At 53.5% G+C, this 27,970-nt stretch overlaps 3 protein-coding genes across 6 annotated transcripts; 1 reads left to right on the top strand and 2 right to left on the bottom strand.

Moving 5' to 3' along the window:
* Positions 1-3,059: 3,059 nt before the first annotated feature.
* On the bottom strand, positions 3,060-13,942 carry LOC110140675 (aflatoxin B1 aldehyde reductase member 3-like). The gene is made up of 7 exons (XM_020899235.2): positions 13,679-13,942; positions 10,062-10,249; positions 9,782-9,886; positions 8,810-8,906; positions 8,483-8,582; positions 7,755-7,893; positions 3,060-4,907 (listed from the first exon to the last, which is right to left on the bottom strand). The coding sequence occupies exons 1-7, from the start codon at positions 13,899-13,901 to the stop codon at positions 4,746-4,748; spliced, it is 1,014 nt and encodes a 337-aa protein (XP_020754894.2). The 5' UTR covers positions 13,902-13,942; the 3' UTR covers positions 3,060-4,745.
* Positions 12,390-19,216, top strand: LOC139032202 (aflatoxin B1 aldehyde reductase member 2-like). Of its 3 annotated transcripts, XM_070458811.1 has the most exons (4): positions 12,390-13,043; positions 18,382-18,478; positions 18,702-18,801; positions 18,900-19,216. In XM_070458811.1, exons 2-4 carry the CDS (start codon positions 18,385-18,387, stop codon positions 18,946-18,948), a joined length of 243 nt encoding a protein of 80 aa, XP_070314912.1. In that variant the 5' UTR covers positions 12,390-13,043; positions 18,382-18,384; the 3' UTR covers positions 18,949-19,216. The 3 variants fall into 3 exon arrangements, with proteins under 3 accessions (XP_070314912.1, XP_070314910.1, XP_070314911.1); XM_070458809.1 differs by lacking the exon at positions 12,390-13,043 and having other exon boundaries at positions 16,242-18,478; XM_070458810.1 differs by lacking the exon at positions 12,390-13,043 and having other exon boundaries at positions 16,243-18,478; positions 19,073-19,216.
* Positions 19,217-22,416: 3,200 nt separating this feature from the next.
* Positions 22,417-27,912, bottom strand: MRTO4 (MRT4 homolog, ribosome maturation factor). Of its 2 annotated transcripts, XM_070458807.1 has the most exons (8): positions 27,668-27,912; positions 25,700-25,758; positions 25,390-25,493; positions 24,713-24,794; positions 24,404-24,471; positions 23,596-23,747; positions 23,176-23,252; positions 22,417-23,080 (listed from the first exon to the last, which is right to left on the bottom strand). In XM_070458807.1, the coding sequence occupies exons 1-8, from the start codon at positions 27,693-27,695 to the stop codon at positions 22,928-22,930; spliced, it is 723 nt and encodes a 240-aa protein (XP_070314908.1). In that variant the 5' UTR covers positions 27,696-27,912; the 3' UTR covers positions 22,417-22,927. The 2 variants fall into 2 exon arrangements, with proteins under 2 accessions (XP_070314908.1, XP_070314909.1); XM_070458808.1 differs by lacking the exon at positions 27,668-27,912 and having other exon boundaries at positions 25,390-25,523; positions 25,700-25,743.
* Between the last annotated feature and the right edge of the window lie 58 nt (positions 27,913-27,970).

The raw sequence follows: 27,970 nt of genomic DNA, 5'->3' as shown, positions 1-27,970 counted from the left end.
TGCAAAAAGAATGTGAGATGTCCTACAGGCCAGCTGGTAGGTCTCTTCCATAAACAAATGCATGAGAAGTGGTGAGACTGCTGAAGTTTAAACCAGACTTTTGAAATATAACAATGAAATGTAATGTGTCAACCATGTCTTATCCTAATGGAAGCCAACTGAAACTTCTTTTTTTTTTATCTTCTGCATTGGGGGCACAGAGTCTTAGCCACTGGACCACCGGGAAGTCGTGAAGCCACCTGAAACTTTTTTAAAACAATCAGGGATATTTGAATATAGATGTGGTATGAAGTGAAACAAAAGAATTGTTCCTTTATTTTCAGCGTGACAGTGGCTTTGTAGCTATGTAAGAGGTTGCCTGCTGCAGTGCATGCACGCTGGCCTACACTGGCATCTCCAGCGCCTCCAGCACAGCACTGAGCGAGAGGTGTGAGAGTGACCTTGGGTAGCCTCGGCCTGCAATGGCTTGAAGCGGGGCTTGGGTTCCCAGCCAGAGGTTCAGGCCGTGTTGCGGCGCTGAGAGCACCAAATCCTAACCACTAGACCAGTGGTCACGGACAAGGGCCCTGGCCCTTCAGTTTTGCAGAAAAGGATTCCCACAAAGACGGAAAGTGGTGAAACAGGTTAAGAATTTTTTAAGTGGGAGAAGAGTACAGTCCATGTGGATAGATAGACTAGCCGACGCAGAGAGAGAGGAGAGAGAGTCGCGCCCTTGTGGCAATTTGGATTACTTTTACCAGGCATGTCTTCCGGGTTTTCTTTGGCCAATGATTTTGATTTTCCTGGTTCACAGTCCACAGTTAGGACATCTCAGGATTCTCCATGTGGGCGCACGCATCTCTTAGTCAAGACGGATTCTACTGCAAAGACCTATGGGTAGAGTATCCCTTGATGTCACTCCCCTTTGACCTCTGAGGAGCCCTCTGTGCATGTGTGGTTGGGAAGGTCTTCTGACTTCGAGAATGAGAAATACGTGGTCTAGTCAGGGTCTGGCTATTTCTCTTTAATTGTCCTGCTCTTCTCATCTTGGAGTTTCGGTTCACAGGGAATGAATGTCTAATTAGTTTACCCTGGTGGGACCCATCTACCTCCTGCCTCAAGAGCAGACATCACTGCCTGGTTACCAACCTTAAAGGGAAAATTGTTTCACTATTAAATATAATGTCAGTTATATGTTTTCTGTATACGCCCTTTTTCATTTTGAGGAAATTCCCTGCTCTTATTTTGCTGAGGGTTTTTTTTCTTTCTCCTTCATGAATGGGTAGTGAATTTTGTTAAATGCTTTTTCTGCATCTATTGAGATAATCATAAGGGTTTTATTCTTTGATGCTAGTATGTGTACATGCTAAGTCACTTCAATCATGTCTGACTCTTTGGGACCCCATGGACTGCAGCCTGCCAGGCTCCTCCTCTGTCCATGGGATTCTCCGGGCAAGAATACTGGAGTTGGGTGCCATGCCCTCCTCCAGGGGATCTTTCCAACCCAGGGATCAAACCCCTGTTTCTTACGTCTCCTGGGAGGCAGGTTCCTTACCACCTGCGCCACCTGGGAAGGCCCCGGTGTTAGTACACTCAACTATATTGATTGCTTTTCCTGCCACCTTGCAGGCCCCAGACGTCAGCTCTGTGATTTTCTTGTTGGGACTTGCCAAAAGCTCCAGCCAGCATTAGTATTAAAGTACTGAAAGAACTCAAGCAAAAACACCTTTCAGAAATGAAAGCAAAATAAAGACTTTGCTCAGACAAAGGTTGAGGAGAATGCATAGTAGCCAGCTCTCACTATAGCAAGTATTTGGAAAAATTCTTTAGATGGAAGAAAAGTTGGATTTACACACAAAAAGAAGAGTGCTAGAAATGGTAAACGTGAGGATAAATATAACTTTTAACTTTTTTTCATGTTTAGCCTTTTAAACAGAGAAGTGAGTTTTTATAAAGTTAAAAAAACACTTACTGTATGACTCAGCAAAAACTAACCCCGGTAGTCTTCATGAACCTGCCTACAAAAACCTCTGACCGACAGAGTTGACTAACCAACTGATTGATGTCATTGCAACATTGATTGATTTGTAAACATAAAGCAAACTGTATTCTCGGAACGAAATGTAATGAGTCAGGATGTATTATCCTCGTTGTATATTACTGTATTCAGTTGGCCAGAGGTTTTGTCGGTCGTTCCGAGTTGGAACGACCTCGGGTCTTTCTTGAGCCAGCCCACTGTTCTGAAGCAGCCTCTCAGCTCTCCCTGGAACATCAGGAGGTCGACCCAACCTGCTGGGCTCACAGCGCCCTCATTATCCCTGCTCCTTGCTCTTAGTAAATGCACTCCATTCCAAATGCTCTGTGTCCGGAATTTTTTTTTCCAACCCGAGCTCAGACTGCCTCAACAGATTCCAAATGCACTTATCAAACTATGCAGTCCAGTAAGGGAATGGCCACCGTACTTTAGAGACGACATCCTCTAACATGTTCAGTTTCAGGCGCTAGTACCAACCCCTTTATCCCCAAGCCACAGAGCTTTACATGAGGAGAGCACTCCCTCCACCGCAGCATAAACCTCTCAGGTTTTGCGTTTCTTCCCTGAAGGCAGGGGATGCATCAGCACAGAAGAGCTATTATTCTTCCTTAAAATATAGATTATACTTTTGTACTTGATCTTTTTAAGATATTTATGATAGAAATTGCATTGAACCTTCTTAGCTCAGTTTCAGATTTTGTCATCTCAAGCAACAGAATTTTAGGGTGGTTTGTTGCGCAACAATAATTTTTATATTATTATTAATATGAGCAGGTAGAGAAGGGAATGGCAACCCACTCCAGTATTCTTGCCTGGAAAAGTCCATGGACAGAGGAGCCTGGCGGGCTGCAGTCTGTGGGGTTACATGACTGAGCATGCATGCAGGAGGGTGGATGGAGAGGGGTTGGTAGCAATAAACTGGGAGAACTAAAATAAGTAATAATAATATGAGGAGGGTAATTACCCTTGGGGAAGCATCCATTTCATTATGGCTGATGACAGAGGAGGGTGTCTTTGTTGTAAATAATAAGACTTTACCGCAGGGTGTGTGTCTCCTTTTATTAATGGCGAGTAGGACCTTCCTTTGAACAGAATCTCTTTTCAAGAATTATTTATTTATTTATGGTTGTGCTGGGTCCTTTCTTTTTTTTTCACATTTTTAAAATTTTATTTTCAATTTTTTTATTCTCTTTTTTATTTTTAATTGGAGGCTAGTTACTTTACAATATTGTAGTGGTTTTTGCCACACACTGACATGAATCAGCCACAGGTGTACATGTGTCCCCATCCTGAACCCCCTCCCACCTCCCTCCCCATCCCATCCCTCAGGGTCGTCCCAGTGCACCAGCCCTGAGCGCCCTGCCTCATGCATCCAACCTGGACTGGCGATCTGTTTCACATGTGGCAATATACATGTTTCAGTGCTATTCCCTCAAATCATCCCACCCTCGCATTCTCCCACAGAGTCCAAAAGTCTGTTCTTTACATTTGTGTCTTTTACCATCTTTCTAAATCCCATATGTCTGCGTCAGTATGCGGTATTGGTGCTTTTCTTTCTGAATTACTTCGCTCTGTATAATGGGCTCCAGTTTCATCCACCTCATTAGAACCGATTCAAATGCATTCTTTTTGAGTGCTGGGCCCTTGGTGCTGTGCGCGGACTCTCTCCAGCTGTAGAGAGCGGTGATTCCTCTTGTTGCAGAGCTCAGCTCGAGGGTATATGGGTAGCACACGGGCTTAGTTGCCCCATAGCTTGTGGAATCTTCCTGGACCAGGGATTGAACCCATGTCCCCTGAACTGCCAGCTGGATTCTTAACCCCTGGGCCTCCAGGGGGGTCCAACAAAGACTCTTTGACTGGTGGGTTCGTCTGAATTTCCAAGCTAAGCCCCTTTCATCACCTGCTGCTGCTTGGCCCATGACCCCCCGCTCACCCAGGGTGTGATGCCTGGGCATGTTCAGAAAGCAACCACCAGGCCTGGGATTGCATTTCTTGGGTGAAGTTCTTGGGTGCTTCCTACGTGGAGCAGGGACTTGCTGACGGAGATGGGGGTCCTGGCTGCCAGCGCTACTCCCATCAAGGAGGCCCAGCAGCAGAGCGGAGAATCTGAGGACGAGCAGAAGACAGGGGCAGAGGAAAGTCACTGATGAGTGACTGCGGGTAAACGTCCCATGGCATCCTGGGGGTTTTATTCTTCTTGTGACGCTAATGCTAGGTTTTTGCCCAAATCCTTCCATTTCTGAGTATTTAGTGAGATAATTCGGAGAGAAAAGCCACCTCGGGGTGGACGGCCCCCTTTCCCTCTGGCACGGGGGAACGTGAGGGCCGCCTGCAGCCCACCGAGAGGCCAGGCTGGGGGTCCTCCCGCCGCCTCTGCCCCGTGGAGGCTCCAGCCCGTGGTCCCACCCCTCAGGCAGGAAGGCCCAGGCAGGGAGGAGCCAAGTCACAACAGCTGAGGAGACAGATCTGCGGGTCCACTCAGTGTCCGGGCTACAGGCAGGCCTAGGGTTGGCTTCATTCAGACGGGAAGTGCCCCAGAGGGGCTCAGCCCACGGCATTATACATTGTGAGGGCAACAGGGAGCGAGGCGGGGGTCTAGAAGAGTAACGCCCGGATCCAGACAGTGGAGAATGACCACGCGAAACCAGCTTAAGGCAAAGACCGGCCAGGGAGAGCGCAGAAGAGGCGACAGAAAAGGAAGAACTCTTCAGCGCCTGATCTGGGCAGGAGCCTAGCGGAAGTAGTTGGGACAGTCGTGGGCGACCAGGCGCCAGGCCTGATCAAAGGCCTGCACGACAGCCGACCCCAGACACCCTGCCTTGACGGCTGCTAAGTTCTCTTCCAGCTGCTCCAGGCTTGACATGCCCAGGATGACCGCATCCCCGCGGAGGCCCTGCAGGGGGAGATGGCCAGACGTCACACACAGATGCTCCACAGAGACCCCATTACACACACCCCCTCCCAGCCCCGCCCCTGCCAAGACCTGGGCTCAGGCATCTTCTTCACACTCTACCTGGAGAGAGAGTTAATTCTCAGGTAGGTTGATAAGAAGTCCGGAGTCCCCAAGGAGGAGAAAAGGGTCTGGGGCTCTCAAGAAGGAGAAAAGGACAAACTTTTTTTTCTTACATTCCTTAGTTTTAGTTACATAAGACCTTATTAGTTTCTTTAAGCCCAGAGCTAATGATTAACAAAACAACTCATCTTAAACTCTGTACTAAGGCCAAAGAATGCTCAAACTACCACACAACTGCACTCATCTCACATGCTAGTAAAGTAATGCTCAAATTTCTCCATGCCAGGCTTCAGCAATACATGAACCATGAACTTCCAGATGTTCAAGCTGGTTTTAGAAAAGGCAGAGGAACCAGAGATCAAATTGCCAACATCTGCTGGATCATCAAAAAAGCAAGAGAGTTCTAGAAAAACATCTATTTCTTCTTTACTGACGATGCCAAAGCCTTTGACTGTGTGGATCACAATAAACTGTGGAAAATTCTGAAAGAGATGGGAATACCAGACCACTTGACCTGCCTCTTGAGAAATCTGTATGCAGGTCAGGAAACAACAGCTAGAACTGGACATGGAACAACCGACTGTTTCTAAACAGGGAAAGGAGTACATCAAGGCTGTATATTGTCACCCTGTTTATTTAACTTATATGCAGAGTACATCATGAGAAACGCTGGACTGGAAGAAGCACAAGCTGGAATCTGGGAGAAATATCAATAACCTCAGATATGCAGATGACACCACCTTTATGGCAGAAAGTGAAGAGAAACTAAAGAACCTCTTGATGAAAGTGAAAGAGGAGAGTGAAAAAGTTGGCTTAAAGCTCAAGATTCAGAAAACTAAAATCATGGCATCCGGTCCCATCATTTCATGACAAATAGATGGGGAAACAATGGAAACACTGGCCATTTTTTTGGGCTCCAGAATCACTGCAGATGGTGACTGCAGCCATGAAATTAAAAGACGCTTGCTCCTTGGAAAGAAAGTTATGACCAACCTAGACAGCATATTAAAAAGCAGAGACATTAGTTTGCCAACAAAGGTCCATCTAGTCAAGGCTATGGTTTTTCCAATAGTCATGTATGGATGTGAGAGTTGGACTATAATGAAAGCTGAGCGCCAAAGAATTGATGCTTTTGAACTGTGGTGTTGGAGAAGACTCTTGAGAGTCCCTTGGACTGCAAGGAGATCCAACCAGTCCATCCTAAGGAAATCAGTCCTGAATATTCATTGGAAGGACTGATGCTGAAGCTGAAGCTCCAATACTTTGGCCACCTAATGCGAACAACTGACTCACTGGAAAAGACCCTGATGCTGGGAAAGATTGAGGGCAGGAGGAGAAGGGGACGACAGACGATGAGATGGTTGGATGGCATCACCGAGTCAATGGACATGAGTTTGGGTGGACTCTGGGGGTTGATGATGGACAGGGAGGCCTGGCGTGCTGCAGTCCATGGGACCGCAAAGAGACACAACTGAGCGACTGAACTGAACTGAAGGATTATATAACAACAGTGTATCTTGCTGGAGGACATGTTTCTCCTTTTTAACAAGAACTTTCTGACTAATCCTGTTATGTGAAGTGGGAGTGGGTCTGGTAAGACCTTTCAATAGAAAGATTAACATATGTTGTGGGAGTGGGTCTGGTAAAAGTATATAAAGTGAAAGTGAAGTCGCTCAGTCGTGTCCGACTCTTTGTGACCCCATGGACTGTAGCCTACCAGGTTTCTCTGTCCATGGGATTTTCCAGACAAAAATACTGGAGTGGGTTGCCATTTCCTTCTCCAGGAGATCTTCCCAACCCAGGGACTGAACCCAGGTCTCCCGCACTGTGGGCAGACGCTTTACCGTCTGAGCCTCCAGGGAAGCCGTAAGAGTATATAAGGCCTCGATAAAACTAGCGCATGGGGCGCTCTCTGACCCTTTCTGATGTCTGTGTCAGAAGCTTTCTTTGTCCTTTCTCACTGTAATAAACTTGTGCCACACGAAAGCTGTGAGTGATCAAGCCTGGTCCTTCGTCCCTAAGCTGAATCTTCTTCGGAGGTCAAGAAGCCGGCGTCGTTCACTGTAAGCGATCGATAGTTGTACAGAGCACGTATGGTGCGTTCAGCAGCCGTAACTGCGCGACCCTGAAGCCCGTCTTCTTTGCCCTGCTGCCACAATGTTCGTGCTCGTTCAGACCTCAGTTCAGAGCCCGGGTCTGCCACCCAGGACCCGTGCAAACCTGACTTAGCTGTGCAAGCCCAGGGACTCAGATCTCAGTTTTCACTGTGCTTGTGGGAATGAGAAATTATTCAAAGCACCTAACTCCCACTTAATGCAAACCTGCTGTATGCGTGCCACAGACTGTGCAACTGTGAATGGCTGAGGCTGGAGAAAAGTTTCAGCCAGAAGACAGGACACCAAAGAGAGAAGGAAACCCCACTCCCCCCAGAGGAGCAGGACCAGCGGGTTTTATATCAAGTCCGTGACTACAACTTTCTCTCCCGTTCATAGCTGTTTGCTCATCAGTAAAACTGGAATAATCCCACCTCATCAGGCCTAAGTAATCATTCAATCCGTGCTTCTAAAGCCCTCATGACAGAGCCTGGAATTTGGGCAGCTACCCAGAACAACAGGAAGGCTGCTGTGAGAGCCAGACCAGAGGGGGATTTCAGAGGGAAAAACTGTTTAGAAATCATGCTGGCTCCTCAAAAAGAGCAAGAGCGGGGCTTCCAGGGATGGGGCTTACCTGGAGCTGGGAGTGGTGGTACAACCACCGCAGGGCAGCTGAGGCCAGGCTGGGGGCCTTGATGTTGTACATATCCCTCTGGGTCTGCAGGGCCTTCTCCACCAGGGCGATGCCCTCGAAATGGTGCTCCTTCCAGTAGCTGGACAGGTGGGGAGGGTAGCACGGGGTCAGGACCACGGGGTCATACGGGGGGCCACTGCCTAAGAGTCAACCGGGCAGCTGCACCCACCCCAAGCCTGCAGTATCGAGGGGCTGGTGTCCCCTCAAGCAGGAGGTCTCCTGCTTTGGGGGGCAGTGGAACCACGCAGGACGCTTGCTCCCTCACCAGAGACCTCATGATGTCTACTCCCAAGAACTCAAACCCTGCCCTTACTTTACCTGGAGAAACAGGCAGCCAGTTCAGGGGCACACATTGACCCCAGGCCGCCTGCTCCTCATCTGGGGCCGTCTTTCCCTCTTGGAGGGTGATCACCACTTCTCAGGGATGAACCATGCCTTGGAAGGTTGAGCATGAGGTCCAGGGAGCCTCATTCCTCTCAGGGGTTCCAAGAATACAAGAAGAAACCCTCCAGAGGGTTTCCTAATTCCTCCAGGATTCAAGAGAGCTAGGTCCAGGCAGCAAGGAAAAGCCTGCAGGCCCTAGGAAAGCAGCCTAGAGTGTCTCCATTTCAGACTCTGGGGACCCCCTCCCACCCCACACGTCCTGACACCGTCCGCCCGCAGCTCACCGATCCCTGTAGACCTTTGCCCAGCTGTTCCCAAAGAAGCGGCCCTCGGGCTGTTTCCCGTCCTTGTCCTCATACTTGTACCTGCCGGTCAGCAGGCCTCCTGCGGGAAGGCTGCAGTCAGACCCCCAGCCACCGCCCCCAGACGCCATCTGGACCGGAAGTGGGGGTGATAGCAGGGGAACCAGGAGGGATGGAGGTCCTAGCAAACCCCTCCCCTTCCCAGGTCTGGGGCCAGGCTTCTCCCGGGTCAGGAAGGGGCAGAAACGGGGTCGGGAAGGCCCTCCCGCCCAGGGGAGCCTGTGCCCACAGCAGTCCCACAGCCCGTACCAGCCAGAGGGTTGTAGGCGTAGAACCTCAGTCCAAAGCGCCGGAGGCAGGGCAGGAGCTCCGTCTCCACCTGCCGGGTGGTGGCGTTGTACATGCCCTGCAGGCGGAAGGGCCAGCTGAACGGGGGCCGGCCAGGGGGCCCCATCCTGCTCTCAAAGTCTTCGGTCAAGACCCCCCAGGACTCCAGCATGGTTTCCAAAGTCACTACTTTGGACGGGGAGATGGTGCTGGGCCCCAGGAAGGGAAGGCGGCCTGGCTCTGCCATCCCACACACATCTGCAGGCACCAACCGCACGCGGGCTGGAGCCTGAGCTCTCAAACACGTGGATCTGGTGAGGCCTCTGCTTCAAGAGATGTCAGAGTCGAGTTAAAAACAAAGCAGAGTGGGCTCTCCTGATGGTTCCGTGGTTAAGACTCCACCTCGCAAAGCAAGAGACACGAGTCTGATCCCTGGTAGGGCAACTAAGCCTGAGAGCCGCAACTAGAGAGTCCGTGGGCCGCCATGAAAGACCCGGCATGATGCAGCTAAGATCTGAGGCAGCCAAATAAACAAACAACAAAAAAAGAAAAGACAGGACAGGTGATCACAGAAAGGTGGCTTCTGTGATCACGGCGGATTCTCAGAAATACTCGCTCAATGCATAAAGATGGGGTCTGGAGACTGGAGGACCCACTGGGCTGTCAGGAAAGGCTTCCAGAGGAAAGGTATCTAAGTGACGTCCAGGCACTCCTTCCAGGGAGAAGGGGGAGGCAAGTCCGGGCTGACCACAGAGCCAGAAGCAGGCGGGAAGGGGGGCTAGGGCCTGAGAGGGCGGGCGCCCGTGGCCAGGCTGAGGGCCCCCAGGGGCCCGTCTACAGGCTGGGAGCAGGGGAGTGGCTGCTCTGGAGCGGGCAGGTGGGGGCAGGGGATGGCCCAAGAGGAGCTGGGACCGCAGGCGCCCTGGAGACGGGCATCTGCAGCCCCGGCCTCACCTGGTACACGGTGGGCTGGATCCAGCCGTTGCTCCTGCACAGGGTACAGATCTCGGCCACCTCCCAGGCGGCATAGTTGGAGAGGCCGAGCTCCACGAACTTGCCCTGCGGGGGAGAGGCCACGGTCAGATCCCCCCACAGCCCAGAATGCCAGTCCCAGAGATTGGGACCCTGGGGGTGAGGTCCGGCCCCGGCTCTGCTCCGGGACCGCCCTGGAGCCTCTGCTCTCTGGGCACTGACAGGCCAGGGCGGGGAGTGGGGGGCGGGGGGCCGCCCTCACCTCCTGGTGCAGCTGGTGGCAGCCGCGCAGCGTCTCTTCCACGGGGATGCCGTGGTCTGGCATGTGCAGGTAAAACAGGTCCACTCGGGGACACTGCATCCGCTTGAGGGACGTCTCCAACTGGAACCGGAGGCTGTTAGGCGTCAGTAAGTTTTCTCCCAATGGATTAGCCTTGGTAGCAATTTTTACTTTGGGAGGAGAAAAATAGAAGTTCAGGTCAACTTACCAAACATTGGAGAGATCTAGGGTTAATAGTTAAGAGGCAGGCCTGGGTTCGCACCTCAGCTCTGCCAATACCAGCTCTATGACCTTGACCAAGTTATTCAACCTCTCAGCCCCATGCCAGAAAATCTCAGGGACAGAGAAGCCTGGCAGGCTACAGTCCATGGGATCACAAAGAGTCGGACATGACTGAGGACGCACATGGGTGTGTGCGCACACACCACACAAACACACACAGAATCTCAATTTTCTCAATTGTAAATTGAGAGTGTCAATGGAACTATCTAGTTGGGAGGCCGTGAGGATTGGTCAGAACGTTGACACACTTGCTTATTATGAGCGTCTGATGTTATCACCACCGTGACTATTTAGCAGACAGCTAGGGATGCCACGCCTGGCACTCGGGCTGCAAGAGGAGTGCCAACCCTGGATGTCTGCCCTCAAGGACCCACAGTCTAAGGGGGCACCACAGAGTAAGTGAGGTGCGGACACACAGCAGCAGGGGAGAGGAGCCCCGAGAATTCAGGGAAGGCTTTCGAAGGCTTTGCATCTCCAAAAGCCTCCCTGGGGCAAGAACATGGCTTTGAGGAGTCATGCCTGCGATCCCACGGACCTAAAACACCAGGTGTAGGGGTACACAAGACAAGAGAAGGGGCCCCAGACCAGAGTGACGCAAAGGGCCCTGAGGGCACCGCTTAGAATCTGACTTCAGGGGACCACAGGGCGACTCTGAGCACTTCCAGCCAGCAAGCTAAGGGGTCGACTTTGCAGTTTTGAAAGATGAGTCCGAAAGAAGCACAAAGAACCTCGGGCCCAGGTCTGGAAACAGGGAAAATGGCAAGGAGACTGTGGCAGGAATTCCGGAAAGAGGAGCGAGAGGCCTCAACTGGGGCCCCAGGGAAGGAAAGGCAGAGAAACGTCCCACTGAGAAAAGGCCAGTGTGGTCAGGAAGGAGTTAGATACCTTTCCCCCTGTCTGCGGTAAGAATCAGGTGAGCAAAGCAACGGCTGAGGAGCAAGCCCTTTCTGCACTGTTCACTCTTGGACAGTCACCGCAGCAGGCCAGGCCCCCTGAGGACGGAGAGGCCGGGCTGGAGGCCTGCTCATTTGGAACTTTCCGTTCCACCACCTCCTCCCCTTCGGCCCACACCGCTTCTTGACATTAACTTCAGATCTGAGATTTAAGAACTGCAGCCCAGCCGGTTCCAGCCCAAAGGAGGGAGGAGGAGGCGCTGCAGAAGAAAAGGAACCAGAAATAAGAGCAGTGTGAGTGCCTGTGGACAGACGAGTGGATAGACAAGATGTGGTGCCCATACAACGCGACAGTCCTCAGCCATCAGAGAAGGACGGAATGGTGCCATTTACAATGACACAGAAGGACCCAGAAAGGATCACAGTAAGTGAAGTAAGTTAGACAAAGACAAATGTGATACCGCTTACATGTGAAATCTAAAAAAAAATTATACAAATGAATATATTTACAGAGCAGAAATAGACCCGTGGACAGAAGACAAACTGACGGCTACCACACAAGGAGGGGGTGATAAATTAGGAGTCTGGTAGTAACATACGCACTAATATAGAGAAAATGGGGATTCCCAGGTGGCTTAGTGGTAGAGTCCACCTGCCAATGCAGGAGACGCAGGGGACACGGGTTCAATCCCTGGATCAGGAAGATCCCCTGGGAAAGGAAATGGCAACCCGCTCCAGTATTCTCGCCAGGAAGATCCCAGGGGCAGAGGAGCCTGGCAGGCTACACTCCGGGGGTCACAAAGAGTTGGACACAATTTAGTGATTGGGCAAGCAATATTTATAAAATAGGCAATAAGGACCTACTGTAAAGCAAAGGAACTATACTCAATATCTTATAATAATCTATGATGGAAAAGAATCTGAAATATATAGAGAGATATATATAAGTGAATCCCTTTGCTATACACCTGAAATTACCACAACACTGTAAAGCAACTATACTTCAATTAAAATTTTAAAAAATAATAAGACCAGAGTGATCATGGCGAGGCAGCCAGGTGGCCTAGAAAGAGTGCGGCTCTGAGACACGTGCATGTTCTCATCTTGTTCCAGATTGACCATGCCGTGACCCATTTCTCCCTGAGACACCCCGGAGTGAAAGATGGCACAGGGTGCCAACAGCATCTACTGTTATTACAACCACACAGCTACTAACGGATCAGCCAGCGTTGCAGAGCCGCCACTGTGCCCGCCCGGCACATTATTAGCACTTCGGATGGCATCAGACAGGTGGGGGACCTTCCCCTGGGCCCACACACCTCTGCTCGGCTCCAGTACGGCTCCAACACCCTCAGCACTGCCAAAGCTCACTGCCTTTGCACATGCGCTGCCCACACCCACTGCCAGGAATGCCCTTTCTCCTCTGCTGGAAAAGTATCAGTTCAAGGTCTGACGTTCCCTTTTCTGAGCGTTCTTCTTTGGCCCTTTCTGGGAAAGGGTCCCTCTTCTGGGCTCCCCAGCTGTCTCTAGAATCTGAGCTCCCTGGATTGGGTGACTGTCAATTCCTCTTCTATGGCTTCGGACAGAGGCTGGCACAGATGGGGCAGTTAGATAGGGCACCTCCCCACACCCATATCCCAGCTACTGCTGGTAGCTCCTGCTGCTCCCAGGCACGCCCACCCTGGTGAAGTGGAAAAGTGAAACTGTTAGCCACTCACTCCTGTCCCACTCTTTTGTCACCTGACGGACGGTAGCCTGCCAGGCTTCTCTGCCCGTGGGGATTCTCCAGGTAAGAACACTGGAGTGGGTCACCATGCCCTTCTCCAGGGAATCTTCCCGACCCAGGGATTGAACTCAGGTCTTTGGCATTGCAGGCAAATTCTTTACAGTCTGGGGCACCAGGGAAGCCCTGGTGAAGTGGGAGGCACTGCGGACTGAGCGCCCAGGGCTCCAGGGAGGAGTACAGGGCTCAGAGCAATGAGGTAGCCGGTCCCTGCCGGTTCCAAAGACCGATCTGCAAGAGTGCGAGGGAGTGCCAGGGATTGCCAGGGCGATAAGGGCAGGACTCCTGTAGATCCGGACCGCACCGGGCACCTGCGGAGGAGGGGGAAGGGGGCAAGCCCAGCGCCAGATTCCGTTTTCAGGGCCCCCTGAGACGGGTTAGCCAAGTCGTTCCAGGCTCGGCCACGGTCGGGACTTTACTGGGAGAGAGGGAAAAGGAGAGGAAAAGAGTCAAGACCAAATACTGTCCAGCTGTCCGGGCTGATGTGCAAGAGCGCTGGGAAGCGGGGGTTTCACAGAGCTGCGGGGGGGCCAGCGGAGGTGGGCGTCCCAGCAAGGTGGACAAGGCGGTCGGTCCCGGCCGCGGCCAGTGCATGGTTCGGGGGCGGTCACAGGGCCGAGGTCCGGGGCGCCAGGCGTTACCTTTGCAGTCGCTGCCGCCCAGTCCGAGCCCCAGACCGCCCAGGATGCTCTCTGACTGGCCGTCGGCGTACACGAAAGCCGTGTCGATCTCGGTGTGGCCGTGCTCCAGGAAGGTGCGCACGGCCGCGGCGCTGCTGGGCACGTCCATGCGGCGCCCCATTTCCATGGCGCCCAAGACGGTGGCGGGCCGCGTTGGGACACCCCGTGGGTATGAATAGGCCATGGCGGCGGGTTGCGTTACACAACCGTCTCGAAGCCGAGCGCACCTGGGGGCAACGCGGTGAGGGCGGGCGCTTTAAGGAGAGGTATGCCCCGCCCATCTGACAGGGGGCGGAGCGATCGGGGGCGGGGCGACGTGAGCATGTTGGCCCCGCCCCCCACACGTGCCCCTTACCGAGGACCCCTCGGCAGGGGCCTTTCCTGAGGGTTGAAGAGCCTAAATAATGTGACAGACTTTATTTTGGGGGGCTCTGAAATCACTGCAGATGGTGACTGCAGCCATGAAATTAAAAGACACTTGCTCCTTGGAAGAAAAGCTATGACCAACCTAGACAGCATGTTAAAAAGCAGAGACATTACTTTGCCAACAAAGGTCCATCTAGTCAAGGCTATGGTTTTTCCAGTAGTCATGTATGGATGTGAGTTGGACTATAAAGAAACCTGAGGGCCGAAGAATTGATGCTTTTGAACTGTGGTGTTGGAGAAGACTCTTGAGAGTCCCTTGGACTGCAAGGAGATCCAACCAGTCCATCCTAAAGGAGACCAGTCCTGGGTATTCATTGGAAGGACTGATGCTGAAGCTGAAACTGCAATACTTTGACCACCTGATACGTAGAACTGACTCACTGGAAAAGACCCTGATGCTGGGAAAGATGGAGGGTGGGAGGGGAAGGGGACAAGGTGACAGAGGTGAGATGGTTGGATGGCATCACCGAGTCAATGGACATGAGTTTGAGCAAGCTCCGGGAGTTGGTGATGGACAGCGAGACCTGGTGTGCTGCAGTCACGAGATTGCAAAGAGTCGGACACGACTGAGCAACTGAACTGAACTGAAGATCCTAAAATGTGGTCTTGGCTCAGGGGTGGTGCCTTGTGGCTGTCCCACCATCTTGCAGGCCCCAGCGGTTGGCTCTGTGGTTCTCTTGTTGGGACTTGCCAAAGGCTCCAGCCAGCGTTCAAGTATTAAAAGAATTCAAACGAAAACACCTTTCAAAAATGACAGCAAAGACTTTGTTCAGACAAAGGTTAGGGAGAATTCATGATAGCCAGCTTTCACTATGGGCTTCCCTTGTGGCTCAGCTGGTAAAGAATCCATCTGCAATGTGGGAGACCTGGGTTTGATCCCTGGGTTTGGAAGATCCCCTGGAGAAGGGAAAGGCTACCAACTCCAGTATTCTGATCTGGAGAATCCCATGGACTGTATAATTTATGGAGTCACAAAAAAGTCAGACACAACTGAGCAACTTTCACTTCACTTCACTTCTTCACTATAGCAAATATTGGGAGAAATACTTTAGATGGAAGAAAAGCTGGATTTATGCACACACAAAATCAAGAGTGCTGGAAATGGCAAATACAAGGATAAATATAATCTTTAACCTTTTTTCATGTTTAACTTTTTAAACAGCTGAGTTTTTATAAAGTTAAAATACACTTACTGTATGACTCAGCAAAAACTACACCCTATTAGTCTTCGTGAACCTACCTTCAAAAACCTTTGACCAATTGAGTGCAGTGATATATAACAAGAATAATACATTATGACACATTGAATTTCACTTAGGCATAGAGTTGGCCTTAAACTGGCAAATCAATCAATGGAGTTAATGTTAGTCAACTACATTGGTCAAAGGTTTTTGTAGGTAGGTTCATCAAGATTACCAGGGTGTAGTTTTTGCAGAGTCATATAGTAAGTCTTGGCTCCCTGGTGGCTCAGTGGTAAAGAACCCTCCTGCCAATGTAGGAGATATAAGAGATGTGAGTTTGATCCCTGGGTCAGGAAGATCCCCTGGAGGAGGGCATGGCAACCCACTCCAGCATTCTTGCCTGGAGAATCCCATGGACAGAGGAACCTGGTGGGCTACAGTCCATAGGGTCGAAAAGAGTTGGACACGACTCAAGTGACTGAGCACACACACACATAGTAAGTCTATTTTTCAGTTTATTAAAGCTCAGGACTGACAGCTTTGTCCCCTTCCCAGGGTGCCGACTCCTCTGGCCACCCCACAGCTCTGTGAATCCCAGCGCCCTTGCACATTAGCCTGTGTAGCTGGACAGTACTTTGTCTTGACCCTTTTCCTCTCCTTTTCCTTTCTCTCAGCAGCCCTCACCTAGCCTGGAACAAGTTGGCTAGCCCCTCTTAGGGGGCTGAAAACGGAATCTGGTGCTGGGCAGCCCCCGCCCCCTTCCCCACCCCTGCAGGTGCCTGGTGCAGTCCCAATCTGCAGGAGTCCTGCCCTTATCACCCTGGCACTCCCTGGTACCATTGTAGATCGGTCTTTGGAACCAGCGAGGACCGGCTTCCTCATTGCTCTGAGCCCTGGACTCCTCCCTGGAGCCCCAGGCGCGTGGTTCAGTCCGCGGTGCCTCCCACTTCACCAGGGTGGGTGCGCCTGGGAGCCGCTGGAGCTACCAGCAGTAGCTGGGATGGGGAAGTGGGGGAGGCACCCTGTCTAACTGCCTGCTCTGTACCAGCCTCTGTCCAAGGCCGTAGAAGGGGAACTGACACTCACCCACTCAGGGAGCTCAGCGTCTAGAGACAGCTGGGGAGCCCAGAAAAGAGACCGCTTCTTGGGACAAGCCAAAGAAGAACGCTCAGAAAAGGGCACATCAGACCTTGAACTGACTGTTTTCCCGGAGAAAGAGGAGAAAGGGCATTCCCGGTTGTGGGCGTGGGCAGTGAGTGGGCAAAGGCAATGGGATTTAGCAGCACTGAGGGTGTTGGAGCAGGCAGCTGTGGCCAAGCGGAGGTTTGATGTGTGAGGGCAGGGGACACCCCCATCAGTCTGATGCTGTCTCAGTGCGTGTGGCCTGTGCTGGCAGGCACACAGTGTGGGCTCGGCAACATTAGCTGTTACTGTTAATACTGGCATCGTCGTTGGCACCCTGTGCCGTCTTTCACTCCGGGGTGTCACAGGGAGAAATGGGTCACGGCATGGTAGATCTGGAGCAAGACGAGAACATGCATGCGTCTCAGAGCCACACTCTTTTTAGGCCACTTGGCTGCCTCACGGTGACAACTCTGGTCTTATTGGGTTTTTTTATTTTAATTTTTTGAAGTATAGTTGATTTACAATGTGGTGTTAGTTTCAGGTGTAACCAAAGTGATTTTGTTACATATTTCAGATTATTTTGCATTATAGGTTATTACAAGATATTGGATATAGTTCCCTGTGCTATACAGTAGGTGCTTGTTGGTTATCTGTTTTATATGTGTATATATGTATATTAATGTATATGTTAATCCCAAACTCCTGATTTATGCCCCCCTTCCCCCTTTGGTTTCCCTGGTGGCTCAGAGGTTAAAGCGTCTGCCTGCAATGCAGGAGACCTGGGTTCAATCCCTGGGTCAGGAAGATCACCTGGAGAAGGGGATGGCAACCCGTTCCAGTATTCTTGCCTGGAGAATCCCATGGACAGAGGAGCCTGGCAGGCTGCCGTCCACGGGGTCACAGAGTCAGACACGACTGAGCAACTAACACACACACACACACACTATATTTGTCTTTCTCTGTCTGACTTACTTCATTTAGTATGAAAATCGGTCCGTCGTGTTGCTGTGAATAGCATTATTTCATTCTTTTTGATGGCTGAGTAATATTGCACTGTATATGTATACCACATCTTCTTTATGCATTCATCTGTTGGGCATTTAGTTTGGTCTTATTTCTAATTGCTTTTCCTTCTCCAACTCCTCCTTCTCGTCCCTCCTTCAGGCTGGAACTAGCTGGGCCAAAGTTCTTAACTCTCAGATCTGAAGTTAACATCAGGAAAGGGTGGGGGCCGTGGTGGAGGAATGGGAGATCCCAAATGAGCAGCCCTCCAACACTTTGCAGATGGCTCCGTGGTAAAGACCTGGGTTCCGTCGGCTGCAGTCCGTGGGGTCAGGAAGAGCTGGACACGGCCGAGCCACTAACACCTTGACTTTCAATAACCAAGTGTGTCAAAGTTCTGATCAGTCCTCTGAGACTCCCAACTAGATCGTACCATTGTGGTTCTCAATTTACACTTGAGCAGACTGAGGCTGTCTGTGTGTGTACCCGTGTGTGTGTGTGTGTGTGTGCGCGCGCACGCGTGCTTGGTTCTGTCCAACTCTTTGTGAACCCATGGACTATAGCCTGCCAGGCTTCTCTGTTCAAGGAATTTTCCAGACACGATTACTGGAGTGGGGCTTGAAGAAGTTAAATAAAGTGATGAAGGTCACAGAGCATGTCCTCTAACTCGACTCTGACATCTCTTGAAGCAGAGGCCTCACCAGATCCACGTGTTTGAGAGCTCAGGCTCCAGCCCCCGTTGGTGCCTGCAGATGTGTGTGGGATGGCAGAGCCAGGCCGCCTTCCCTTCCTGGGGCCCAGCACCATCTCCCCGTCCAAAGTAGTGACTTTGAAACCATGCTGGAGTCCTGAGGGGTCTTGACCGAAGACTTTGAGAGCAGGATGGGGCCCCCTGGCCGGCCCCCGCTCAGCTGGCCCTTCCGCCTGCAGGGCATGTACAACGCCACCACCTGGCAGGTGGAGACGGAGCTCCTGCCCTGCCTCCGGCGCTTTGGACTGAGGTTCTACGCCTACAACCCTCTGGCTGGTACGGGCTGTGGGGCTGCTGTGGGCACAGGCTCCCCTGGGCGGGAGGGCCTTCCCGACCCCGTTTCTGCCCCTTCCTGACCTGGGAGAAACCTGGCCCCAGACCTGGGAAGGGGAGGGGTTTGCCAGGACCTCCATCCCTCCTGGTTCCCCATTACCCCCACTTCTGGTCCAGATGGCCTCTGGGGGCGGTGGCTGGGGGTCTGACTGCAGCCTTCCCACAGGAGGCCTGCTGACCGGCAGGTACAAGCATGAGGACAAGGACGGGAAACAGCCCGAGGGCCGCTTCTTTGGGAACAGCTGGGCAGAGGTCTACAGGAATCGGTGAGCTGTGGGCGGACAGTGTCAGGACGTGTGGGGTGGGAGGGGGTCCCCATAGTCTGAAAATGGGGAGTCCCTGGGGATGCTTTTTTGGGTTCCAGAGCCTCCCCTTTTGCTCAGACCTTGGCCCCTCAAGCTCAGCTTTACTGAGAACCCAGCTGGCACCGGTCAGGTTTCCCCAGTGTCTCTGGGAGTGACTGGGGACCTGGATTGGGAGTGTGTGGTGCTCTGGTCCTTCTGCTGGGTCTGCAAGACTGTGTCTCCTCCTTCGAAGAGCCTCCCCCTTGCCCACGGTGGCAGGAGAAACCTTGCATTGGGACTGAGGAATCCTGAAGCTTGCTGCTGGCCCTGTCACCTGGGGCAACTGAGTCTTAAGTTTTGTAAATTCTTGGCAATAAAATTGTCATCAATGTCTAAAGTTATAGTTGAACATCTGTTGGGACCAGCCCTTTTTCCTTTTTCCCTTTCATTTTTTTAAAGTTTGAAAAAGTTATCGATGTAATACATGCCTGCAGCTAAAAGCAAGCCCTTTCCAAGTCACATTCCTTAGAGGTGATGCTTTTAAACTCTTTCAGCTTGCTCTCCCTCTGGTGTTGACTGTAAGACCTCTGACGTATATACTTTATTGCTATTCCTTAACGTATCAATTTAGACATTATCTGTGGACTGCTGGGAAGCTCCTCATCTTTCAAGATTTATAGAAGCTGTCTCCAAAGCTTCAGTGCTAATTTCGTTGAAATGTCCCAGGACTTTTCAAGCAGCACAGTGTCTCATATTTGTAACTGCCTGTGTGTGCAGTGGTGTGATTTAAACCTTAATCCAGGCGCCCACTGCTCCAGGGTTTCTGACTATCTGACTAGGTTTAGAAGCCATTTCCTTAAGCAGTGTATCAAGGAGCTTGTCACACCACCAGTGCCTGGGCCTCTCTCCTGGTGGATATTTTTTGTAAAAAATAATTTATTCACTTATTGTTTTGGGCTGTCTTGGGTCTTAGTTGCTGGGTGTGGGCTTTCTCTAGTTGTGGAGAGCCGGGGCTACGCTTTATTGCGGTGAGCAGGCTTACTGTGGTGGGTTCTCCCATCGTGGAGCGCAGGCTCCAGGGCACGGGGGCTTCAGGAGCCATGGCCCCAGGGCTCAACAGCTGAGGCTCCTGGGCTTTAATTGCCCTGGGGCATGTGGAATCTTCCCAAACCAGGGTTTGAACCGGTGTCCCCTGCAGTGGCAGACAAATTTTTACTCACTGTACCTCCAGGAAAGTCACCCCTGTAGGATCTTGTGCGGTGCTTAGTCGCTCAGTTGTGTCCAACTCTTTGCACCCCCATGGACTGCAACCTGCCAGGCACCTCTGTCCATGGGGATTCTCCAGGCAAGAATACTGGAGTGGGCTGCCATGCCCTCCTGCAGGGGATCTTCCCAACCCAGCAATCGAACCCAGGTCACCCTTGTTGCAGGCAGATTCTTGATCATCTAAGCCCCAGGGAGGCCCAGGATCTTGGCTGATGGTTTTTACCTTCTCTGCTCTATTTAGTTGAGAAAGCATGGCAGGTCCATCATCTCCTTTATGCTTTGCGCTCACCGTGTGGGGCTGGCTTGGGCTGTCTTCTCACTTAGCAGGTAATTGAAGGCAGGTGGCTGACCCAAGGAGCTGGGTCTGGAACCAGGACTTGTCCTGTCTGTAATCTGGGGCCCACAGACGTGGTCCTGACATTGGGGGTTGTCTTGTTTGCATCTGGTGAGCATGTGCCATGCAAGGATTCTTGCCCACTGTATCTGCGCTGGCCCCAGCGCTGGGCAGGGACTGCCGCGATGAGGAACCCGGAAATCCACATGCATTCTGCTGCTCAGGGAGCTAAAGCCTCCACTTGAGAAGAGTGACGCCCTGCGGGAAACCCCCGCTTCCGAGCCCTGCCACCCTCCCTACCTGCCCAGCTACTAGGAGCACCACTTCCGGGCTGCTGCCTTGGTGGGGAAGGCCCTGCAGGCTGCACAGGTGCCAGAACCCCCGGCATGACCTCGGTCGCCCTCTGCCGGATGTACCACCACTCTCAGCTCCGGGTAGGAAGGAGGAAGTGGGAGGGAGGGCTGTATGATTTCATTTTTAGTTTTTTAAAGTTTTGCCGAATGGTGGCTCAGATGATAAAAGAATCTGCCTGTAATGTGGGAGACCCGGGTTCAGTCCCTGGGTTGGGAAGATCCCCTGGAGAAGGAAATGGCAACCCACTCCAGTATTCTTGCCTGAAGTCAGACACAACTGAGTGACTGAGATAGAGGAGCTGTGTGACATTGACATGTGTTTTCCTCCATTAGCCTTGGTCTGTCTCTGGCTGCCCTCTCTGCAATCTGTCCTATTCCCACCATTCAACTTTTCCAATACCTTCCTCCAAAAGGGGTATCACATATACCTCTTTCTTGAGCCCCTAAGTGCCAGGCCTTAAGTAAAGTACAAAATTTTAATCCCCACAATCACCCTGCAAAGGAAGCTGAAGCTTAGTGAGGTCATGTAAATAACTCAGGCCTGCCCAGCTGCAGAGCAGGAGGGGAGAGGCTCTGAGCTCAGGCCTGCCTCTGTGAGTCTAGGGAGGCAGGGCTTTGGAGCTGTCTGGGATAATGCAGGGTACGGACATTGGGGGCTTCCTGGCGGCCCAGTGGTAAACAATCTGCCTGCCAATGCAGGAAATGCAAGACACTCGAGTTCAATCCCAGAGTTGGGAAGACACCCTGGAGGAAATGGCAACCCACTCTCAGTATTTTTGCCTGAAAAATTCCATGGACAGAGCCGCCTGGTGGGCTACAGTCCATGGGATCAGAGTCAGACATGGCCAAGGGACTGCACACACAGATATCGGACCCCAGGTCTTGGCAGGGGTGGGGGTGGGAGGGGGTGTGTGTGACGTCTGGTCGTCTCCCCCTGTGGGGCCTCTGCGGGGATGCAGTCATCCTGGACACGTCCAGCCTGAGCAGCTGGAAAAGAACTTGCCGGCCGTCGAGGAAGGGCCCCTGGAGCCGGCCGTCGTGGGGACCTTTGATCAGGCCTGGCGCCTGGTCGCCCATGATTGTCCCAACTACTTCCACTATGCCTAGTCTGGGGTGGCAGAGGGCACACTGCACCTGTCTCCTCCTCTTCTCTCGCACAGTCGATTTTGACCTCAGGCTGCTCTGCGTGGCTGGTTCTTCCCTCACAGTCCTGTCCACAGACGTTTATCTCCCAAGTTCCTGTGAACACCCCCGCAGCCTCCACCGCAGGAAAAGGCCGGGGCTGCAGCGTGTTTACCGTCTGAATCAAGGAGCACCAGCCGGGCGGGAGCCCAGGCCCACGGTGAACGTCTCCTCTGCAGCCGCGGGCTGTTTCCCGCCCCCACAGGCTCGGGGAGAAGGGGCAGGAGTAGGGATCAGGCTTTGAAGGGCAGAGGCGGCAGGAGGGCCTCCAAGCCTCACCTCTCAACAGCAGGGCTGCAGGCGGCCCTCACGCTTCTACACACGGCAGAACGGGGGGCCGCGCACCCCGAGGTAGATGTCCTCTCGTGTAGAATCACCTCACTAAATACGTATAAACAGAACCATCTGGGCAAAAACCCACCGCCCAGAATAAAACTGCTGGGGGACATCCCTCACACTTGCTCAGTTTCAGCGGCGGCTTTATTCTGGCCTTAGCCAAGCCTCCTGTCTTCAGGTCGTCCCCAAGATTCCTGGCCTGGGTGTGGGAGGAGGGGTGGGGAGAGAGAACACAGCTGGGGCAGGAGCGGGCGGGCGAGGTGCCTGTTCCCCTCAGCAAGTCCAGCTTCCAGCCAGGGCCGCGAGGCCGGAGAGAAGGCGGTTCCTCCCAGGCCCCCGGAGCCGCCCGGCCACGTGGCCAGGCAGGAGCCAGTCCTGGAAACTGGCTTGAGGTGAATGACCAGACTCCTGGGAGTCCAACCCAAAGCCCAAACCCACAGCGTCTTTAGCTGTTTTTCCCAAGAAAAGTCCCTTTTGCAGAAGACAGCCTGAATGGCACAGTCTCATTATTTATAGAAAAACAGTCTGTCCTTGCCCCCGCTGCTCATGCTCGTCCACAGCAGACACACGGCCGCTCTCGAGGAGGGCGGTGGCAGTGCCTCGGGTCTGTCCTGGCGAGGCCCGGGGCCCCGGCCCCTCAGCCGTCGTCGTCCTCCTCTTCCGACTCTCCTTCTGACTCGGGCGCGCTCTCGGGCAAGTCATCTCCCATCTGCTGGAACCTTCCGGACTGCGCGTCCCACATGTATTTAACGCTCACCTTGAATTCAGCCATCTCATACCCGAAAAGCTTCTGCGAGGGACAGAGGGAAGAACGGTCAGCACAGGCGAGTGCAGTCAGAGGCGGCCGCCAGGTGGGTGGTGGGGGGCCGGGGGTGGGGGCCTCACCAGGACGCGGGCCTGCTCTGCGGTCAGCACGTCGCCCTCTCTGCACACCTCGTAGTTGGACAGCAGGGTCACCACACCTGCAGAGAGGGGGCCCCGGGCAGTTACCCCAGCACGGAGGCCTGGGCGGCCCTCAGCGCGCGGCCAGCTGCCTGGGGGCGTTCTGATGGCGGGGGTGGGGGGCACCGACCCCTCCTTCCTTATCCCTTAACTGCCGTATCCTAGCTGCAAGTCACTGTCCACGTTCACCCCGACCGCAAGGCGGGCACGCCTGGTCCCATTTTCATACAACGAAACACAGGTTGATAGAAATAACCTTCTCCGCCGGAAAGGTGGGGGTTGGGGTGGGGAGAGCTGTCTGCTTGGACACCTGTGCTCTCGGCCCTCAGCTGTGACCTCTCACCTCCAGGGACACCCCTGTACCTTTCTTGAGGGCCGTGGGCAGGCCCAGCTGCCTCAGCTGGGGCTCCATGGAGTGGGGGAACTGCTCCAGGGGCCCCGGATCCAGGTTCACAGTGAAAGTGGCTTTGTTCCCTGCTCGGGCATAGTCCATTTCCGTGTACTTCGTGAACCACCTGAAGGAAAAGAAAACAGTCGTGTATGGATGCGACAGCTGGTAAGAGGGCTGAGCGCTGAAGAATTGATGCTTTCGAACTGTAGTGTTGGAGAAGACTCTTCAGAGTCCCTTGAACAGCAAGGAGATCCAACCAGTCCATCCTAAAGGAAGTCAGTCCTGAATATTCTTTGGAAAGACTGATGCGGAAGCTGAAACTCCAATACTTTGGCCCCCTGATGAGAAGAACTGACTCATTGGAAAAGACCCTGATGCTGGGAAAGATTAAGAGCAGGAGAAGAAGGGGTCGACAGAGGATGAGATGGTTGGATGGCATCACCAACTTGATGGAAATGAGTTTGCGCAAACTCCGGGAGTTGGTGATGGACAAAGTCTGGCGTGCTGCAGCCCATGGGGTGGCAGGGAGTCGGACACGACTGAGTGACTGAACCACAAACAACGCCCATCCACCTGAGGTCACGCTCCACCTGGCCTTGCCCGGCCTCCCCGTCCTCCTCGGCTCAGCCCGGAGCTCTGAGCTGGGAGGATAGAGACCCAGTGACAAGGTTACAGGAACCAGGTCTTCCTTGGACCCTCCACTGGACCAAGTCCTGGGTTACTCCTTCCCGGGAGACCTCACCCATCTTCTCCTTCCCACCGCGCCTCCAGAGCACTTACTCGTCCACTTCCTCCTTACTGCGATTGGTGAAAAGGAGACCAACTTCACCCCTCAACTTCTTGCTGACCTGCAAAACCAGAGGAGAGTGGCGTCCGTCACGTGGGAGCAGTGGTTCTCAGCTGGGGATGACTCTGCCGCCCCCGCCCCCCAACATTTGGCAACACCTGAAGAGTACTGTGAGGGGGATCTGGAGACTAAAGGAGAGCTGAGCCTGACGCCCACCCCTGGGCCGTGGCTGGAGAGTGCGTCATGTGAGAGCGGGGAGGGCAGTCAGGTCGCCCCCGGCCCCGGTGAGAGCGGGGACCCACCTGATGCAGGTTGTCTTTGTACTCGTCAGACGGGCTCCGACCCAGCGCCACCATCATCACCTTGTTTTTGCCAAAGAACATCCTACAGAGAAAAAAAGGGCTCTGTGGAGGAGGCGCCTCGCCTCTAGCCCAGAAGGAGGCGTGGCCAGAGGGTGCTTTCCACGCAGCCCAGGGCCCTCTCGTTCTTTCCCGCACAGATCTGACCCGCACACATTTTGTCTCAGCCCACCGGGAGTGCGTCTGGGTCTGAGGAAGAGGCCCGCTGGACAGTCTGAACCAGAGCTGCTGGATGTTCTTTAAGGGACCAGACCCCAGGGTTGAGGGAGCCCCCTCTCCTGGAGGGATCACTGCTCTCCCTGCGCCCCCAGGGCAACAGCGACTTTAACAGTTAGGGACTTCTCCGGCGGCCCAAAGGGTAGGACTCTGCGCTCCCACTGCAGAGGGCCTGGGTGTGATCCCTGGCTGGGAAACTACGATCTCCAACCAAGCCAAGCAGCCTGACCGAAAAAACCAAACAACTCCCCGCCCCAAATCAGTTAGAAAGCGTCCTTCATCATGGGTTGGGGACAGTGGCACTCTGTCCTTACGAAGGCAGTGCTTGTGGCCCAGGTACCCAAGGCCACCAACTGCCCCTGTGCTTTCGAGCAGCCTGGCCCTGCCTCCCACTGCCCGCTCACCGACTGTGCTTCCAGGCGTTGCGGACGTCCTTCAGCTTGCTGTTCCTCATGTTGGCCACGGAGAAGATGAAGAGGTACTTGTACGTGTCCACACATTTCCGAAGCTACGGGACAATTCATGGGGCTCTGGAGTCCTGGGGCAGCAGGGGTCGGCAGTAATACTCTGGCCCCAGAGGGGAAGAGGCTGCTCCAAGGCCTCTGACAGCCGTGGGGGTTTAGAGCTGTCCCTGACAGACAGTCCCACACCCACCTTTAAAACCAAATACGAGGGCTGGGAAAATATAATAATAACAAAAAAACAAGCCCTTACCTCTTCTATCAAGTTCTGTTTCAGTTCCAAGCCCTTCTTGGCAGTTTTGGTTAGGGAGACTAACACAGAGAAGAAAAAGGAGAGATGATGAGAGAGAAACCTGAGCGTCCCAGAGGCCCATCTCTCCTCCGGCACCCAGCCGGATGGAGCCGATCTGAGGAAACTGGCAAGGCTTTTGTGGCTACTGCTTCTAGCTCGCAAGGCTACCCCCAGGTCCGCAGAGCGCCTCTCCAGCTTTCCTGAGCTGAAGATCCTGCCACATCTGTCCTGTCACTAGATAAAGCAGCTATCTACAGCCCCTCTGGGGCTAACTCCCTGCTGAGGAGTGGGGGTGGGGCACCCCCAGAGACCCAGCCTATGACGAGGGCTGGTCCCTTCCTGCTCCGGGCTGCAGTGTGTGGAGACCATCTACGGCTTCTCTGTGCTGTGGAAGGATGAGTCTGGGGCCTCTCCTCTGCTACACCACGTCTTACAATTTGGATCCGTGCATGCAGCGGCGCCTCTTTGGGGAGGGACAAACATCTCTTCTCTAACAAAAGCTGGGACCCAGTTTTCCCCTTACCCAGAAGGGTTTGGCACTTGCCAGGTTTGACCACGGATTCCGCCACAGAATCCAATCATTCCACAAACGCTTAACAGAGCATCAAATGCAAAGCCCTGGGTCCAAGGAGGGACCTGGATGGGTGAATAAGAAGTCCCTCTTCACGAAGCAAATGTCAGAAAGGTAATCACAGCAGGCAGGGGCGAGTGCAGTACAGGAGGGCAAACAAAATCCAGCCGTCCCGTTTCCCAACATTTCCACCGCCACAACTGTGGCCCAAGCCGGCACGGCGTTCTCTTGGATTACTGCTGGTCCCGCTGCTTCCACCCTTGCCACTGCCCCTGCCTTCCGAGGTCCATTCTCAACAAAGCAACTAGAGTGATCTTTTTAAAAGTAAAGCGGAACCCCATCACTCCTCTGCTCAAGCTCTCTCCTCCCACCTCACCTGAGTGTGAAAACCAATCCCGCGCAAAACTCTTTCAAGCTCTGCGCACTCTGCTCGGTTCTCTCTCCCTCCTTTCGCCCACTCTGACCTCTGGCAAAAGTTAAACATGCTCCTGCTTCAGGTCCTCTGCCCTTTGTGTTCCCTCTCCTTCGACCACCACCCTTCCAGGTAACTCCTTGGGTTGCCTTCTTCCTTTCTGCAAGTTCCTGCTCATTTGTCAATCTTAACAGACCTTCTCTAGCTACACTGCACAAGGGAACGTCAGCTGCTTTTTTCCTACATGAGGCTCATCACTATCTGAATTTATAGATTCAAACTTTTAGTATCCTGGGAAGACACACTTCCCAAAACTAAAATGTTAAGCTCTATGAGGGCTCTAGACCTTCCATGTTGTAACTGCAGTAACTTTCAAAACCTAAAGAGTTGCCAGGTCTTTAACTTATTGAGTGAATGTGCCGGGATGAAACAGACGCACCATAAGTAGAAAGTCAGAAACAGTCTCTTAGGAGGGGTCCTACGGACTGCCACCTAAGATTCAGCCATACGAAGATAGGAGCACGACCTTGCCGGCAGAAATAACTTGGAGAACACAACAACCATACTCGGGGATAAACCCGGGCTGAAGGAAAGGAGGTGAGGGAAGGGGGAGCGCGGAGAGCAAGAGAGAGAGACGGGCTGAGGTCGGAGAGGTGGGCCAAGACGAGATCGCCGGCACCCCGGGGGTGCTGAGGCTGTTCCCCGGCCACCCGGCCTTGGGTAACTCTGGAGGTCAGGCAAAGTCCTCTTCGCTTCGCCAACGCGGCTCCAGCTTCCCCCGGGGCTTCCGCCACCCTCAAGGGCCCAACCATTCCAGCGCGCCGTGAGCCCGCTCCCTCCTCGCAGAGGTCCCAGCGTCCTCCCCTGTCCTCCCCGAAGCCCTAGTGCAGCTGACAGCCGGCCCACAAACGGGCCCTCGGGGGCCCAGTGCGCCCTCTGGGCTCACCTTTCTTGTCGCGCTTGGACTTGGGCATCTCGCCGCGGCCTCGTGGGCGGAAGACGCTGCTGCCGGTCAGGCCCTCGGCGCGCGGGGGCCTCTGGGAAGGCCCTCGGTAGGCGCCCTCGCACGTGCCTGACCCAGCCCGCGCTGAAGCCCTGTTCTCCCTGCCCGGCCGCCGCCTGCCCTCTGCCTTGAGTCTCCAGGTAGACTTCCCACGCGGGCGGGGAACGCCGGAGTCTGGGGCGCCGCACCGAGAACCCCGCCTGTGGGCCCAACTCTATGGTTCCGCACCAAGGACCCCGCCTGTGA

This window comes from Odocoileus virginianus, chromosome 30, assembly GCF_023699985.2.
Source record: "Odocoileus virginianus isolate 20LAN1187 ecotype Illinois chromosome 30, Ovbor_1.2, whole genome shotgun sequence".
NCBI classification, from domain to species: Eukaryota; Metazoa; Chordata; class Mammalia; order Artiodactyla; family Cervidae; genus Odocoileus; species Odocoileus virginianus.
Note: the sequence above shows the minus strand (reverse complement) of the source record. Positions and strands in the feature narration are given on the sequence as shown.

Coding starts and splice junctions, on each gene's coding strand:
- LOC110140675 (XM_020899235.2), bottom strand. CDS start 13,901: ATGGCCTATTCATACCCACGGGGTGTCCCAACGCGGCCCGCCACCGTC. Junction 7,894..8,482: donor GCAAAGGTCTACAGGGATCG/GTGAGCTGCGGG, acceptor CCACCTGTCCAG/CTACTGGAAGGAGCACCATT. Junction 4,908..7,754: donor ACCACCACTCCCAGCTCCAG/GTAAGCCCCATC, acceptor CTCCCCCTGCAG/GGCCTCCGCGGGGATGCGGT.
- MRTO4 (XM_070458807.1), bottom strand. CDS start 27,695: ATGCCCAAGTCCAAGCGCGACAAGAAAG. Junction 24,795..25,389: donor AACGCCTGGAAGCACAGTCG/GTGAGCGGGCAG, acceptor TTTTCTCTGTAG/GATGTTCTTTGGCAAAAACA. Junction 23,748..24,403: donor AGTAAGGAGGAAGTGGACGA/GTAAGTGCTCTG, acceptor CTTTTCCTTCAG/GTGGTTCACGAAGTACACGG.
- LOC139032202 (XM_070458809.1), top strand. CDS start 18,334: ATGGGGCCCCCTGGCCGGCCCCCGCTCAGCTGGCCCTTCCGCCTGCAG. Junction 18,479..18,701: donor CGCCTACAACCCTCTGGCTG/GTACGGGCTGTG, acceptor GCCTTCCCACAG/GAGGCCTGCTGACCGGCAGG. Junction 18,802..18,899: donor GCAGAGGTCTACAGGAATCG/GTGAGCTGTGGG, acceptor TTTGGGTTCCAG/AGCCTCCCCTTTTGCTCAGA.